The sequence below is a fragment of the Tenrec ecaudatus genome, chromosome 10 (genome assembly GCF_050624435.1).
Source record: "Tenrec ecaudatus isolate mTenEca1 chromosome 10, mTenEca1.hap1, whole genome shotgun sequence".
NCBI lineage: Eukaryota > Metazoa > Chordata > Mammalia > Afrosoricida > Tenrecidae > Tenrec > Tenrec ecaudatus.
The window spans coordinates 123,869,004-123,885,847 of NC_134539.1; the positions used below are offsets into that span (position 1 = coordinate 123,869,004).

General features: G+C 56.8%; 1 protein-coding gene across 7 annotated transcripts; it reads left to right on the forward strand.

Annotated features, from left to right (window-relative positions):
• The first annotated feature begins 4,438 nt into the window (after positions 1 to 4,438).
• SEPTIN4 (septin 4) lies at positions 4,439 to 15,587 on the forward strand. 7 transcript variants are annotated; one of them, XM_075561528.1, is made up of 12 exons: positions 4,446 to 4,542; positions 9,402 to 9,716; positions 10,217 to 10,310; positions 10,783 to 10,869; positions 11,294 to 11,417; positions 13,691 to 13,825; positions 13,939 to 14,056; positions 14,145 to 14,246; positions 14,442 to 14,538; positions 14,651 to 14,813; positions 14,996 to 15,095; positions 15,365 to 15,587. In XM_075561528.1, the coding sequence occupies exons 1-12, from the start codon at positions 4,540 to 4,542 to the stop codon at positions 15,422 to 15,424; spliced, it is 1,398 nt and encodes a 465-aa protein (XP_075417643.1). In that variant the 5' UTR covers positions 4,446 to 4,539; the 3' UTR covers positions 15,425 to 15,587. The 7 variants fall into 7 exon arrangements, with proteins under 7 accessions (XP_075417649.1, XP_075417643.1, XP_075417644.1 ...); XM_075561529.1 differs by lacking the exon at positions 4,446 to 4,542 and adding an exon at positions 6,969 to 7,148 and having other exon boundaries at positions 14,716 to 14,813; XM_075561527.1 differs by lacking the exon at positions 4,446 to 4,542 and adding an exon at positions 6,971 to 7,148.
• The last annotated feature ends 1,257 nt before the right edge of the window (positions 15,588 to 16,844 follow it).

Here is a 16,844-nt window from a genome sequence, read left to right on the forward strand (position 1 = left end):
TGAGTGTTCCAGACTAACTGCGAGAGTAGAAAGCCCCATATTTCTTTCTCCTGTGGACCTGCTAGTAGTTTTAAACTGCCGACCTTGCAGATGGCAGCCCTACGTGTAGCCACGACGGCACCAGGGCTCTCCCATCCTGAGAGGCGGCCTTTTTTCTGCTTTTACAAATGAAAAACTGAGGCTCAGAGCTTGCTTTTCAAAGCTGGGAGCACTTTAAGAGGTAGATTGCCACAGGATACACGTCTTCTTTTACCTTTTTTAGTGTGTGTGTGTGTGTGTGTGTGTGTGAGAATTAGATGGACGTGCACAGAGCAGAGCACACCCACCAGCCATTGCAGGCGGGGGTCGGGAGGGGGACGGGAGTTGAGGTTATCTGCTCCCGTGATGATTTACAGCCTCAGAAACCCTATACAGCTCTGAGTTGGAATCAACGTGATCGTAGGGACTTGCGAGTTTTGAGTTGCAGAGCAGGTCATCAATAATTTTACATTCAGGAGCGTGCCTATAGCTTTTGTGGCCTCTCCTTTCCGGGAAATAACTTCTCAACATTTTACTAGCACTTCCAGAACCCATGGAAGGAGAGGCGTTAGTGGGAATCCACGCTGCCTGTGAACTGAGGGTGGGAGCTGACATGTAACCAGCGTGAAGGACGGCTGGGTGACTGCAGCCCGGCGCCTCAAGGCTTTCTGCTCTCCGAAATGAGAGGGAAAGACTAATCAATCAATCCTCTGTCAATCCACATTGATCAGACATCTCCTGGGGCCAAAGGCCTGCCCAGCCAGGCAGATAACACATCACATGTTTGCTCAATTAAAGTGAGCAGAGGTTAAAATAGAAGACACACTCCCTGCCTGTAAGGGGCTAGTGGTTAATTTGGGAAAGAGACAATATCCAGATGGGTCACTTGAAACGGAGTGGACATCAAAGGACAAAAGGAAGTCCAGGGAAGTGAGTCAGCAAAGCTTTCAACATGGAGGTACTTGAAGGCTAAGAGCCAGGAGGAGACAGATTTTGGCTCAGGAGGAGGAGGAATGTGGTGGCTCAGCTGCCCAACAATTGTAAGGCAGTTGCTAGACTCGGTGTGTTTTGGTCAGGGACGATATTTAAACAGAGGCTAGAATGGTAGGTAAGTCTTGTTTCCTCCTGAGCCCCTGCTACAGGGAAGGTGTTGGAAGGGCCCAGTAGAGAGGTTGGCTTCCAACTGCCAGCTCCGGAACTGCCTCTCTCGGCAGCTGCTCAACAGGTGCCAGGAAACATCTCCGAAACACAGCACGCCCCTGGCCTTGCCACCCACATGTCACGCCTGCCCCAGGATCACGGGGCACTGGAAAGCAGTTGGGGAGGAGTGGACCTTACTGTCTCTGGGTTTCTGGCTTCCATACAGTCCTTGCTGGACAACTGGCTGAGGTTTCCTTGAAAGACACACCCAGTGACAGCCCTTTGGACCCACCACGGTCCCCAGACTCGATGAGTAGTGAGGTGGAGGCATATTAGGCCTTGCATACTTAAGGGAAACTCAGGCCCTGGGAGGCCAGAGTGGCTCTTGCTGGTCCTGCAGATCTGAAATCCTGACTTCAGAGCATCGCTCTTTCTTGGTGATCATCCTTTCTTCTTAGCTTTGAACTTGGGCTCTGGCTTGGCCCCAGTGCAGCCTCCTCGTCTAGCTCCTGTGTCACACAGCCCTCACTCATGGGGGATGGGCAGGGAGGCCCGACGTCTTCCCTGCAGACTATGTTGGCCTGACCTAATCAGGGGGGAGCCCAGGTCAGCAGGCTGGAGCCGTGGGTGCTGAGCCCAGTTCCCCAGAGGAATCACATGGTGCTGAGCTCAGTACCTATACCCTAGACACTTGACTCAAGTCCCCCTCCTCAGAAACACCCAGTCAAGGACATCAATGGCCAGTGGGAGGCTGGCTTTCAAGAGAAAGCCAAATCTCCAAGAGCTGGGTGACACCGAGACTAAGTTGACCAGGACACCTGTCAGCCAGAAGCGGGGAAGGGGCCAGGGAATCACCAATGGACTGCTGTGTCTCAGCCCGCTGCAGACAAGGTATGGGGCTCTTCCTCCTCCAACCCAGAGGGCCAGAGCCAGTGCTGGGCTCTCCTGAGTGCAGGGAGAAGGGACTTTCAGGCAGGAAATGAACAGCCGCCGCAGCTGGCATGAGGACCTATATCCGTAGGCCAAGCTTTTTCCGACCCCCCTGAATGCTCCAGCGTTACCCTAGGGGGCAGTGGAAGGGCTGATTGGGGTAGAAAGGCTCACTGTCTCACGCTCGGTCCTCCCAGCATGCCTCAGGACTGGGCCTGTGGTGCAGTGATGGTGGCCGCCAACACCTCAAGCTTCTCAGCTTGAAGCTGAGGCCCACGGCTCCAGTTCTGCTTGGGCCTTGGCTCCCTGCAAGCAAGCTGGCACCAGTGTGCCTCTGGGCACTCGGGTCCTGGGCAGCAGGTGTCAGCGCAGAGCTGGGCTTCCGGCCGCAGCTGAGGAGGAGAGCTGGCGGGGCTGGCTTCTGGAATGTGTCTGTGTCCCTACTTGGACTGCAGCCAGGGCTAGGGGCAGGGGTCGTGTTGTGATGGAGGAAAGTAAGGTTTTGTGATGAGCTTGCCTTCCTTGGGACAGGCATCCTTCCTTGGGACAGGCCCAGCACCTCCAGCCCAGGCCACACCACCTTCTAGGTGGATGAATCCAAGAGATATAAGTCCAGCACGAACCCAAGGACCAGCTGGTCCCCAACAGTGTAGCTTGAACTTGACATTTGGGCTTGGTGGCAGCTGCTTCTACTCTTTTCTTTAATGAAATTCCTTTATTCCTGAATACAGCTTGCTCCCGGCCTCCTGATTTATCTGTCAGCCTTTCCCCAGAGCAGTGGTTCTCAGCCTTCCTCATGCTGCGACCCTTTCATACAGTTCCTCATGTGGTGGTGATCCCCCCCAACCACAAAATTATTTTTGTCGCTACTTCATCACTGTCATTTTGCTAGTTATGAATCGGAGGACCCCTGTGAAAGGGTCGTTCGACCCCCAAAGGGGTCTCAACCCACAGGTTGACAACCGCTGTCCTAGATGCCCTGCATACCTTCAGAGGCTCTCTCTCTCTCTCTCTCTCTCTCTCTCTCTCTGTCTCTCCAGAGCCAAGCTGCTGGGCCCATCCTCTGCCTCCTCGGCCTTCCTGCAGGTCCTCCTGTCTCGGCATGACCAACTCCCCTTCAGTATCTCTTGTGACTGCCTGCTCTCATCCCCCAAACCTACAGCAGCTGACAGACCCACCCACTCTCCCCCACGCCCTTTCGTCTGCTGTAGCATGCCAGAGTCCCAAGGACCCTTACACATCTGCTAGTCCAATTGCTTCCTTTTCAGACATGGAACCACTGCTCAGAGAGGTGCAGTGAATTGCCGCAGATCCTCCGGCCAGGAGGGTTTCTCCGAGGCCTGACGGCTGGCTAAACTCTTTAAGCAGCAACCCCACCGCCTGGTCCCAGAACATCTCCTGCAGCCCCATGGTGGTCTGCTGCTCTCCCAGACCCTTCTCCTTCCTTCTGCCGAGGCCTGGCTGACTCCAACCAGACACTGGCCACAGATCTGCTGAAATAGGATCGGCAGACCTCTGGGGCTTTGGGGGTGGGGGTGGGTTAAGAAGGGTCATGCTTCTCAATACTCACACAAGAGCCTGACCAGGCTTAGCTCAGGAACTCGGTCACCAAGTCCACCACGCCCACTTCAAGCCTCTACTTCCCTTGAACCACTACTGCCATCAAGTCCTGCAAGCATCTTACCTGCTTGTGGGAGTCACACCTGGCTGGCCTCCCCACGTTCCCCAGTTCCAGGCCAGACTCCAAGGACCTGTGAGGGCCACTAAGTTCTCCCCTCCCAGACTCTTTTTCTAGCAGAGGATGCCCTGGATAATGTATTCGGCAAATCCGCTTTAATCTATAATCTAGGGTCCCCACGAAGGTGGGGTGACGGGGTGGGGGGCAGCGGGGAGCTCCAAGACCTGGCTTTCCCCCACAGCTTGGGTGGAGGTGGGGAGTGCCTGCCAGTCCCCGTGTGGGTGTGGGGGCACGGGCAATCAGTAACTTGGCATCACTCTGCAAACCTTGCTGAATCTCCTGGACAGTTAGCGGTTTCTCCCCAATTTGCCCTTCCCTAAGTGTCTGTCTCCCTAGGGGGGGGGGGTTGGGGGGGAGCAGACCAGGTGCGCCATTCTGTTTTCCATGGGGACGGGCTCCCGCCCCGCTGCGCCGCGCCATCTGAGGGGGCCACCCTCCGCCCGCCCGAGGGAGGAAGGCCCGGTGACAAGTGCAGCCCCCTGGGACGGGGTGAGCCCCCCCGCCCCGGCCCGCCCGGAGCGAGTCTCCAGGACCCGCACCTCCAGCCGCTGGCCCGGCCGGCCCGTTGGGCGCCTGCACACCCCGCACCCACCCCCGCGCGCTGGCCCCGCCTCCGGCGGGCGGGGGCGGCGGGTTGCGAGGTCGGCGCGCAGCTCCGGCCGCGGTGGCTCGGGCGCTGTCCAGGAGGAGCCGGCCCGCGCCGGGCTGCAGCCATGGTAAGACCTGGGGCGCCGCTGCCCTGGCTCTGCGGGGCGGGGGGCGCTGCGGGCGGCCGCCGCTCCCAAGTTTCTCCCACTGGGCGGAGCAGCGGGCCGAGGGGACCCCCGGGGCGCTGCCCGTGTTCTTGGATCGTGAAGGGGTGGGGCCGTGTTGAGGGAGGTGCCCTAGATGCGCTTGTTGGGCAGGGGAGCGCGCATCCGTGACGGGCAAAAGTGAGGGTCCCTGCCCTTGTCTGGGCCATCTGTCACCGGGGTGACCCTCCTCGCCCACCGACCAGTGCCAACTTCTTTGAAAAGCACACCGAGAAGGTCCCCGGGCACTGCCATCCCTACCCGGGAGTGGGCCCTCTGTCTGCACAGCAGGGCATGGTGCAGCCCCTGAGAGAGAGAGCGAGCCAGACCATCAGGGTGACCTCCCCACCCCACCCCCACCCCGCCCTGCCTCTGAACAGGAACCCTGGACTCACCTTCTTCTGCACCTGCCCCCACCCCAGCCCCAGCCCGACCCTCTGCTGGGCTGCCTGTGGTGGGAAGACAAACAGTACCCCCAGTCAGCCTCTGGGAGGCCCCCAGCTAGGACGTTTGGATGCTTGGCTGGGTGATTCCAGATCTGCTCCTGCCACAGCAGAGCCGGCCACACACACACTGGGCTCCTTGTCAGGGCTTCCCCTCCTGATCTGTGAGGAGTCTCCCCCAGCCGGCACCCCTCTGCCCTCTGCTTGGGAGGCACAGGCTGTTTACAGCAGAGGGGCGCTGTGGCAGTGCCTGGGCCTCGGGGAGGATCACAGGCTTCCAGGTCTGCAAAGGCCAATCCTTTGGGCTCTTCTCTCAAGCTGTATCTAGGCCAAGGCCCAAGTCTTGGCCAGGAAGTCCTGATGACCCTTCCCCAAAGTGGGGGTTCCTGAGAGGGGCCAAGCGGTACCCGTCTTTCCTCTTTGTTCATGAGGTTGGACAGACTGACTGTTCCAGGATTGGGAGCCTGTGGGAGCTCCGATTGTCCCCAGAGCCAAGCCAGCAGGGATCAGAGGGGCTTTTCCGCCACACGCTAAGTTCAGTTCCGCTGAGGCCTCCCTGCTTTTCTCTAAAGAAAGGCACCCTCCCCCCACCCCAGTCCCAGCCTCAGGGCCCTGTCCTCCAGCCAGCCCAGTCCTTAGGCCAGTTGGTTCATGTCAGGCCAGACTGCTCTTGAAGGGTCTCTTGTCAAAGAAGGGCAGTGTCCCAGCTGCTCTGGAGGTCAGTCCAGAGAGCTTCCAGGCCAGGATCCCGAGGGGGTTTGATTTGCATGTGGGAAGAAAGAACAACAGATCAACATTAATAACCAGCCGGTGACTTGAGTTGTGCCTTCTCGCCCCAAGTGCAAAGCAGCTTGAGGTAGCTGTCATCAACCTCCTTTGGGAGGCAAAGAAAGCCTCAAGTTCCCATGGCAGTCAGGGCCCATTCTGACCCGAGGCAGCCCTGTAAGCCAGAGTCAACCTGCCCTGTAGGGTGGCCGTGACTGGTCATCTTTGTGGATACAGACGGCACATCTCTCTCCTGAGGAGCAGCTGGTGACTTGAAATGGTTGGCCTTTTGGTTCCCAGCTCAGCTAGTAACTGCTGGGCCACCACCAGGGCTCCTTCACGATGGGACATTGGGCCCTGGAACTAATGCAGCTCCAGAAGGGTCACACCAGGAACACTGGTCTCTCGACTCCTTGCTGGGTTCTCCATCTGAACATTCCCAGCCGGGCCGTTCTCATTCCTTCAGAGGCTCTGGGACAAGAGTCTCCCACTGACCTGAGCCCAGGTCCCTCAGAAATCAGCTGCTAGCTGGTGGTGGGGTGATTGCAGGCCCCCACGAGTCAGATGTTCTAGGGTGGCAAGAGTCAAGATCCCCCCGGGGCTGGGGAGGCTCTGCAGAGAATTCAAGGAGCAGGTTTCTGAAGGCAGTGGGTAGAAGACAAGTTCTCTGCTGGAAGGACACGTAGAATCAATGGAGAAGATAAGTGGGGTTCTGCCCTCAGGGGATTGCTGGCCATTCCCCCCCCTACTTCAGCCGAGCTTCAAGGGAAGCTGCAAGGGGAGACTGGGGAGGGAGATCTTTGGAGGGGAGTCACCTCCTGGATGGTGGTCTCCATGCACTGGCGGGCCAGGTCACCTTGGGGGGCAGGCCTCAGTGTCCTTGGAGGTGGACAGGAAGGGCCAAGTGGATCTGGAGCCTGTGCTGCAGACTTGGGAGGTTGGTGCTGTGCCCACCCGGATAGGCAGCAGGCAGGCGTCATGGGGCAGCCAATCAGAGGAGGAGGGGCCTGCAGAGAAACCAAGTGATCCTACTGCAGCTGAGCTGTCCTTGGAGGGTGGGAGCCAAGGGATGAGGAGGAGGGGGAGGAGAGGGTGGGGAAGGACATTCCACAGGCTTTTTTGGCCCCTTCCAGAGCTGGGGTCAAAGAGAAAGGGAAAGGAGCCCCAAGAAGAGCATCAAGACACGGCTGTGAGAGAGAGGAACTTGGCCTGGAGATAAAATTAGACCTAGAGCTTTCTGACAGGGAGCCTGCAGCGTGAGGCATGGACCGTCCGCTGGGCTGGCAAGGGAATTCTGTCCCTGAGGACAGGGCTGAAGCTGGGGTAAGGTGCTGCTCTGGGACACGGGCGGAATGGACCTGCCTTCACTGTAAGAGGGGGGAGGTGTGGTTTGAGGCTCGAAGCCAGAAAATTCTTTGGTTTTTGGCAGAGCAGGTGGAGCCGCTGTGTGCGACTCCTTGCTGACGAGAAGCCAGGGCTGGCAGATAGGGTGCTGCTGGGATCCGTGGGCCCTCCACCAGCACCCACCCTGCTCCCTACTTCGTGTTCTCACGCCCAGAATGCCCCTGGGGAAACCAGGCTGAACATATAGTCCTCTCTCTCCCACCCTTACCCTAACCCGGGACCAATCGCTGGCTGGCTGTGGAGTTGTGCTGACTCCTGAGCCCCCAGCCACCGGCCCTGCTGTTCCCCAGCCCCATCCCTTCTCCTTTCCCAGAGAGCTCACACCTGGGATACCTGAGGGTGAGAGGGGGCAGAATTCATTGTCACACCAGGACAGCAGGCAAAAGTCCCAGTGGCCACCTCGTTAGACCTCCTAAGTATGAGGGGCTTCAAAAAACCTATGGAACCCAAAGAAAATGCTCCTGTGAGCTTTTTGAAGCTCCCACCGATTACGGAGGAGGGACGCCTGTCCGATGGTCAGATGTTCCTCTCCTCGGCCTTAGGCCTCCTTGTACTGGGGCCAGTTTCAGACGGTGGGCTCGATTTCCTCCCACGCTGTCCAACTGTAGATGTGCCCTCGCGGTGCCGTTGGCTCAGTGCTGGACTGCTCACCCCACCAGCTGGCCCCTGAGAAAGAAGATTCTGCTCCCCTAAATCTTGACGCCTTGGAACCCTGCTGTAGGGTCACTGCCGGTCGGAATTGTCTTGATGGCAGTGGGTTTGTTTTTGGTTTGGATCCCGGCCTGCCTCCTCCAAGCAGATGTGGGGAACATATACAAGAAGTGGCAGGCGGAAGTCGCTCCCAGGGAGCGCGCTCGCGCTCTCTCTCTCTCTCTCTCTCTCTCTCTCTCTCTCTCTCTCTCTCTCTCTCTCTCTCTCTCTCTCTCTCTCTCTCTCTCTCTCTCTCTCTCTCTATATATATATATATATATATATATATATATATATATATATATATATATATATATATCTCCCTCTCCCCCCACCTGTCCCACAGCCTAACATGTGCAAGCCCGCCTCCCTAAGGAGGGCAGGCGGCAAGGCCACAGTGGACTTATAATCTGTAGCCTGGCTGAGACTCCCCAGTGGTCCAGGACAGCCCCCAGTGGCTTGGCCAGCCCCCAGAGGGTGAATCATTGTCTGCAGCCATCCCTTGTCCATTGTCTCAGAGTGGCTCATGGGTATTGTGAGGCAGGGCTGAACCTAGCACTGCCAGGCACCCCACGAAGGGGCCTGGTCCCAAAGGGAGTACTTTGGGGGAGACAACCAAGACAGAGGGTGGGTGCGGTCACCTCTCTCCCAAGCTGAGGATGCGGCGCAGGAAACCTCTGTAGGAAGCAGTCCATTCTGGGTCAACCAACCCCTGTGGCTCCGGGTTTAGGCAGAGCCACTCCAGCACTGCTGGTCAGAGCCTGGCTCTTGGTAGAGGGGGCAAGAGGGCACCTGAGGAGGAGCTCTGGTCTGCAGCTCTGGAGGCCCACTTCTCCTTCAGCTTCAGCTGCCCCCTCCCATGAATGATTCCATAGCCAGGACCCCCACCTTCTGCTCCTGGCCCCACCTCAGGCAGGTTCCCTTTCTCTCCCGGGGCCAGGGGCCAGGATCCGGCTCCAGTGTGGTGCTGTCTGGGCTCTGGGTGGGGAGCCCTGGACTGAGCACCACAGGAGAATCCATACCTCAGGCCGGGAGCTCACAGAATTGCAGTGGAAGGAGGCATAGGGCCTCTCCTGGGCTGTCCATCACTCCCTTCGCCCCCCAACTTTTTCCTCCTGCCCAATCCCTTCTGACTCTTGTTTTCTCTCCTGAACCCTTAGCCCCGCTCTCTCCTCTGTCTGCTCTCCTTAACTCAGTCTGCTTCCCTGGCTCAGTCAGTCCCCCTGGGAGGGCCGCCCCAACAAGCTTCCCTGCTGAGAGGGAGCTGCACAGGCCCCAAGGGCAGTCCCCAAGACTCTGGGGATGGACAGAGGTCCTTCGTGGCTTGTAGGACTGGGGTGGGCTAGCGAGACTTCCTCTGGCTTGGCTGCTCCTGCAGTCTCCCCTCTAACCTCTCCTCCTCCTGTCTTCCGCCTTTATTCTTCCCTTCCTGCCACCTCCCACCTGCTCCCTCACTCCCCTCCACACCCCCCTCCCACCCAGATCAAGCGCTTCCTGGAGGAAACCGATGACACAGAGCTGAGCAAGTTTGTGAAGGATTTCCCAGGGAACGAGAGCTGCTGCCCAACGGAGGCCAAGTCCTGGGCGTCCAGGCCCCAAATCCCAGGACCAAGGCCCCAAATCCCAGAGCCAAGACCCCAGGCACCAGACTTCTGCGATGAGGACCAGGAGTTCAGAGCCCCCCTGTGGTCCCCACCCATTGACAGCCAGCAGTACTTCTCTGCCCCAGCCCCAGCCAGCCCTTCTGCCCGGCCCCGCAGCCCGTGGGGCAAGCTCGATCCCTATGACTCCTCTGAGGTACAGCCTCCAGCCCTGCTGTTCCGTTCCCCCTCCTGTGGGCTGGTGCAGGAAGACCAGGGATGGGTGTGTGTGTGTGTGTGTGTGTGTGTGTGTGTGTGTGTCAGGAAGACCAGGGAGGAGGGTGTGTGTGTGTGTGTGTGTGTGTGTGTCAGGAAGACCAGGGAGGAGAGGGTGTGTGTGTGTGTGTGTGTGTGTGTAAGACCAGGGAGGAGGGTGTGTGTGTGTGTGTGTGTGTGTGTGTGTAAGACCAGGGAGGAGGGTGTGTGTGTGTGTGTAGGCAGGGACCTCACTCGGTACTGTGTCCGTCTGTTCCCTGGTGTCCGAGGGCATTGGGAAGATGAGCAGGAGGCTAAGCTGGAGGCCCCGGACCGGGCTCACGGGACTTTGGCACTGCCCCTCCAGGACCGTGGTCAAGACCTAGAGGGAGGAGAAGGCTGGTGCTGGGGCCTGGTCCCTCCTGCCTAGCCCCTGAGGCCGCCTCCCTTCCTTCCCACTAGGATGACAAGGAGTATGTGGGCTTTGCCACGCTCCCCAACCAGGTCCACCGGAAGTCTGTGAAGAAAGGCTTTGACTTTACCCTCATGGTGGCAGGTAGAGAGCAGGGGCGGGCGGGGCATGTGTGTGCGTGTCAGAGAGAGAGAAGGTGGGGTGCGGGGTCGGGGCACTGGGGAAGAGAAGGGTCAGAGGAGTAAGCAGCAAGGGGCTGTCCATTTTATACCTTAGCAGGAGCCTTTGGTGACTGAGTGTGGGGATCAGGAGGCGTGGGGGTAGGGAAGGAGTGTGGACCGAGCACTTGACACACAGTGTTCTAGAACTCACCAACTTTTGTGTGACTGTGGGCCATCTCTTGCTCTCTCTGGGCCTCATGCAAATGAGATCAGACAGACTGACCTCCGGTCGCATCTTTTCAGCCTCAGAATGCTATCATTTGATTACTTACCTTTCCAATTTGATTAAAACAAACAAACAAACAGCTCTTCCCACACCTTGTTCCAGTTGGGGAACTTCTGGGCCATGGTTGTGGCCTTCTGATTCGGTGCCTCTGTCCTGTGTCTCCTGTCAGGAGAGTCCGGCCTGGGCAAATCCACCCTCGTCAATAGCCTCTTTCTCACTGATCTGTACCGGGACCGGAAACTCCTCAGTGCAGAAGGTAAGGCAAGGAGAGGATCCAGGGGGAGGAGGCCTGCCCTCTGGGCTCCAGGGCGAGAGGGAAGGCCTTGCTCCAAAGGCTCAACCAACCTGGCAGCCTACCAGCCAGCTCCCTAAAGATCTGGGTGCTGTAGTGGGGCAGGGACCAGAGTCCTGCTGTCAGAGTGAAACTCTGACCCCCCAAATAATTCCAGGAATCCAAGAAAAAAAGCCGGGAGCAGAGACTGGGGCCAGAGCCAACAGCCACCGGCATTTCCTGTGTTGGGAAATGTACTCCTTGCTGGTTCCCAGAGAACAGGCCGCCAGTGGGTGGGGAGGGGGCAGCATGGATGAGGCAGTCTGGGCGAAGCTGGCTGGGGTGGACAGTTTGTCCTGACTGGGCGGGTCCCTGCCCTTGCCCTGGCCTCAGTCTCCCCCTTCTCCAGAGCGGATCATGCAGACCGTGGAGATCACCAAGCACGCAGTGGACATCGAGGAGAAGGGCGTGAGGCTGCGGCTCACCATTGTGGACACGCCAGGCTTTGGAGATGCCGTGAACAACACCGAGTGGTGCGTCCGACCAAGCACAGCCCGGTTGGCTCTCGCCGCCCACACTTGACCTTGAGCATGCCACGGCCCCTTTCTGGACCTGAGTGCTTTCCTCTGTAAAGAGTGAGGGAAAGGACGGACCTTCCAACCCTGACCGAGAGATAGCTTTAATTCTGGAAATGGGAGTGGGGCACAAGACGAGAAAGAAGGGCCTCAAATAAGCAGACACACGTGGAAGCATGTCCCGCAAGGCCTGACATTAGAAGCGCTCCCCAACAAAACCCTTACTGTCAAGGCCACTCTGACTCAGCAGTACCCGGCACAGAGTGGGTGCTTACTGAAAGCCGCGCCCCTCCTCTCTTTGCTTTCCCTAGCAACCTTCTGGGGTCACACATATCCCTCCTTGATGGGCGGCAACGGGGACATGGGCGGCATCTTGCTTAACATGCAGGCGCTGCCGAGGCCATCTCCCAGAGGACAAGATCTCAGCGTCGCCACCCACTCTGATCACTCCCGGCATTTCTGTTGTTTAATTTTAAAGGAACTGGGAGATGCTTAGGTAATAAGACCCAAGCGAGTAGGCCAAGGAGGAGAATGAATGAGAAACTCGGGTGCTTTGGGTGACGAGATTAGGCAGGGTGGTGCCAAGAGCCCTGGACTGAGAGTCCAAATCTTGACCCGCTGTTTGGTAACTGTGACTTTGAGCAAGTGACTGTGCTTCTGTTTCTTTAGTACAAAAGTACCGGCCCTTATCTTCCTGCCCAGTTGACCAGAATAAGGCCCTGTGAGTGTGCCCCGGACACGGTAACGGGCTGTTTGCATCACATTCGTGGGCTTGGATGGGGATCACTGCAGGACTATGTAATTTGTTCAGTAGGAAAAGACCTGCCCTTAAATTGATGTGAAGATCAGGCAGAATAGTGCATGTCACATTCGTGGACTTTGGGATACCTGAAGGACTGACTGACTGTGTAATTTGTGGGGCCCAGTATAAAAAAGCCCCAAGTCGGTGAGAAGCAGGGCATTTAACCAAGCCACTCTCCTCGGATGACTGATCCGACCCCGCTGTGCTCTGAGTCCCCACCACATGCTTGACCAGTCATGCGGGTTCGTCCTCAACGATGTATGTAGCTTCGAGGGAAGGGCCACTTCTTCCAGTCTTGCATCATGCCAGCACGTGGTCCATGTTCTCTGTAAATCTCCCTGGGAGATTGAGGTGACCCCGTGTCTTCATCATCTTTTCCATTCAAGGATACCAGGGAGTACGGCCCCGCAAACTGGGCTTGCCCTGAAACTCTGTCCTAGCCACTCCCTAGTCTCTCCCGTACTCGCTCGTGCCTCCACTTACTTTCCTCAGGTGTGGGAACTGCTTTGCCTGGCAATGTACCCAGGGTCCCTTCACATATATTCACTCATTTGATTTTTTAATTTATTCCTTTAGTGAACCCACGGGATTTGATTGTGCACGTCCGAGGGATCCAGCTTAGTACTGGACATTTTAAGGGGTGCAGAGCAAGTCGGAGTGACCTCTCTCCCTGAGAGGCCAGCATCTAGGGGTGGGAGTTGTCTAGCATCCGAGCCGATCAGTAAGTGGGTCAGTGTAGGGGCACACACTGAGCTAGGAGATGCTTTGGTCAAGTAACTCTGGAGCAAGTCTCTTGGCTCCTCTGGACTTAGTCTTTTCATGTGAAAGAATAAGTAAGTAAACTTATGGAGCTATTGCACAGAAGACCCGCCTACCAGGGCAGCGACGATGCAACTAGACCATGGACCTGGGATTATAGTCAAGAATGTGTGAGGGAGTTTCCGAAAGTTGGTGGACATTTTTTTTTTCATTACCTCTTCCCAGGAGCTGGTTTAAGCCTCCCTCATACATTCCCAGTTGTCGTTGGTGAGGAGAAGGGGGAGAGCACTGTGCAATGGATCAGACTTTAAAAGGAGCCTGCCCAGAGCCATGGTTCCTGGCTATGGGCTGGGAGGTCAGGTGGAGGCTTTGGAGAGGTAGAGGGCTACACGGAACCACCTGAGCAAAGGCTAAACTCTGTACTTGACTTCAGGCTTCCAGTTGACCTGCAGCCACCTCTTGGTTTATAGTGCTTTGTTCCCTTGGGACTTGCACATAGTTGACTTTTCTCCCAGGGCATGTGCGATGCACCCATGTCCCACCCAGGGGTCTCCCTGAGGGCGTAGCACAAGTGACCCAGAGAGTAATAGTGTCTTGGAGGTATTGCTCAGGGTCCAGAGCTCGCAAGGCTACTCTCCACCATCCCTCTGCTTGTCTGTCCCTGCCGCAGCTGGAGGCCTGTGGCCGAGTACATCGACCAGCAGTTTGAGCAGTATTTTCGAGATGAGAGTGGCCTGAACCGCAAGAACATCCAAGACAACAGGGTGCACTGCTGCCTGTACTTCATCTCACCCTTCGGCCATGGGTACGGTCTGAGCCTGAGGCTCCTGGCACCACCGGGTGCTGCCAAGGGAACAGGCCAAGAGCACCAGGGGCAGGGCTGCCACCAGCAGGTGGTCACAGATTCCTGTCCCCCAGGCTCCGGCCATTGGATGTTGAGTTCATGAGGGCCTTGCACCAGCGGGTCAACATCGTGCCCATCTTGGCTAAGGCGGACACACTGACACCTCCTGAAGTGGAGCACAAGAAGCGCAAAGTGAGGGAAGCTGGTGGCGGTGGGGAGCAGGTGGGCCTCTAGAAAAGACAGGGCCCCCAGAACTGTGGGCCCCTCGTGTGTTTGCCAGATCCGGGAGGAGATTGAACACTTTGGAATCAAGATTTACCAGTTCCCAGACTGTGACTCTGATGAGGATGAGGACTTCAAGTTACAGGACCAAGCCCTAAAGGTGGGCCAAGCCAGGACTTCCCTTTGCTGTGGTCTTGGTTCTGGGCAGGGGAGAGGACGGGATTCTATGCAAGGGTGGGTTGCTGGGATGGGAGAGGACCCTGGCTTCCTAAAGTGACGCGGAGCGGCTGAAGACAACAGGTGGCAAGGACAGGTGAGCCTGGAGGTGTTCACCTGTACCCCCACTTTCTTCTAGGAAAGCATCCCGTTTGCTGTAATTGGCAGCAATACTGTGGTAGAGGCCAGAGGGCGGCGAGTTCGGGGCCGGCTCTACCCCTGGGGCATTGTGGAAGGTACAGCACTGAGCTTGTGACCAGTGGCGGGGTGGTGGTGGTGACGGGGCTGTCTCCTCTCTCAATGCCTAGCCCCCCCCACGCCTGGCTGACCCCTAGCTTTGCTGTGCAGTGGAAAACCCAGGGCACTGCGACTTTGTGAAGCTGAGGACAATGCTGGTGCGTACTCACATGCAGGACCTGAAGGATGTGACCAGGGAGACACACTACGAAAACTACCGGGCACAGTGCATCCAGAGCATGACCCGCATGGTGGTGAAGGAGCGGAATCGCAAGTATGGCCAGAAGCCAGGACAAAGCTGGCGGTGGGCAGGGCGTGTGGGTGGCTAGAGGGGTCCCCAAGCACAGTCTTGGGTGAGATCAAGCCCTTCCATTGTTCTTCTACAGGCCCTGAGCTCAATCCAAGCAGGTGCTGTGTTCCCCCAGCCTTACCAACCCCCTTTCCCCTTCCCCTCAGCAAACTGACTCGAGAGAGTGGTACCGACTTCCCCATCCCCGCTGGCCCAATAGGGACAGATCCAGAAACAGAGAAGCTGATACGAGAGAAAGATGAGGAGGTGAGAGCACGTGGAAATGGTAGGGTTGACAGGCTGGGAGGTCCCTGCTTGATCATAAACCTTAGCATGGCCTGGTTCGGGCACAGAAAGATCCCTGGCTCTGGTGCACATTTGGGTCCTGGGCTGGTGGATGGCTCTGCCCATAGGCTCCATCATACCTCAGAGCTACCAAGACCTTGACTCAAAGGATGAGAATTTAAGGGTACGTCCCAATAGTGTGGGACTCCCTGAGAAGCCCCTCTTTGACACCCCGTATGTGCCTCTTCTAGCTACGACGGATGCAGGAGATGCTGCATAAAATCCAAAGACAGATGAAGGAGACCCATTAGCTGGCTTTCAGCCCTGGCTATTTAAATCTCCACCTCTTCCTCCTGCCCACGCCGGACCCTCCCAGCACCAGCTCTGCTCAGGCCCCCATAGCTACTGCCACTTCGCCTTACATCCCTGCTGCCGACCCAGAGATTCAGAGGAAATAAAAGTGTAACAAATCTATCGGTGGTGGTTTCTAGTGTCCCTCTGTGTCTTTACCACCTCCTGGAGGTGATAAAGATATTAAGACTCAGTTTTGAAGGGTTGCTGGAGGAAGGTGCCGGGTTCTGTATCTTTTTAGGGAGGGGGGAGAGTCAGGGGAGACTTCCCTCTCACTGCTTAAAGAGTCTAGCCCGTCTCCGTCATCTTAATGATCCTCTGTACTTCCTCTGGAGCCTGGTGGTGTGGTTGGTTGTGAGGTGGGCTGCTAACTACAAGGTCAGTAGTTCCAAAACCATCAGCCACTCCTGTGGAAGAAAGAGGAGACTTTCCACTCTTCTAAAGATTTAGTCTCAGAAACCCACAGAGGTAGTTCCAGTCTGCCTTAAAGGGTTGCTATGAGTCAAAACTGACTTGATGGCAATGAGTTTTGGTTTAGCTTTGGCAGCACTGATGGGTAAGCATTGGTCTCCTAGCTGCAAGGTTAGTGGTTCAAACCCACCAGTTGCTTGGAGGAAGCTGAGGCTGTCTACTCCCATAAAAACTTACAAAGTCTTAAAATCTCTACATAGTCTCGCTAACTTGGAATAGACTCGATGGCAGTGTTTTGTTTTTTTAGTCATCTTTCTCCTGGTGCGTCCCAGGGTGGTGCTAATGGTAAAGCACTTGATGACTAGCCTACAGGGCAGCTAGTTCAAACCCATCAAGAGGTACCTGGAAGACAAGGCCCGGTGATGTGCTTTGGAGTCACCATTCTTGAAAATCCTACTGAGCAGTTCGACTCTGTGACACGTGAGATTGTCCCGGGACCCTCCTTCCTCTAGCCTGAGCCTCGCCCACGTCTGCAGCAGCCTTTGGTTTTGGACCTGATGCCAGCTTTGGAAAACGCAGGGGATTAACTGCGTGCAGCTTTCTGCTTTCCAGTTTCCCCTGACTGCGGGGAAAGAGGGGCACAAGATTATACCTTGGATAGAACATCCAATACACCCCGAAGCCCTTGTGATCACCAAACACAACAGTAAGCGCTGGGACTGAGTGAAGTGCAGTTCTTATCTTAAAAGGAGGGACTCCGCGTGCAACACTTCATCAAACAGCTACTTGGTTGCACATATTGTTCTAGACCGCGTAGTTAAAGTAATAGCAAGCAAGGTTCATGTTTTCGTCGAGCTCAGAGTTTCAAAGCTCTAGAAACAGGTGGGCACACTCTAGCCCCGGGGGCTCGTGTCTGAGTCCTTGGACGCACCCCAGGCTGAAATGATTCTCGGGTCGGGGGGGTTGGTG

Bases quoted from the DNA above. Each gene is read 5' to 3' on its own strand.
- SEPTIN4 (XM_075561527.1), top strand. From the start codon at position 7,089: ATGGACCGTCCGCTGGGCTGGCAAGGGAATTCTGTCCCTGAGGACAGG. The intron at 14,247-14,441 runs GTGGGCCAAGCC...ACTTTCTTCTAG, and splicing joins TACAGGACCAAGCCCTAAAG to GAAAGCATCCCGTTTGCTGT. The intron at 15,096-15,364 runs GTGAGAGCACGT...TGCCTCTTCTAG, and splicing joins TACGAGAGAAAGATGAGGAG to CTACGACGGATGCAGGAGAT.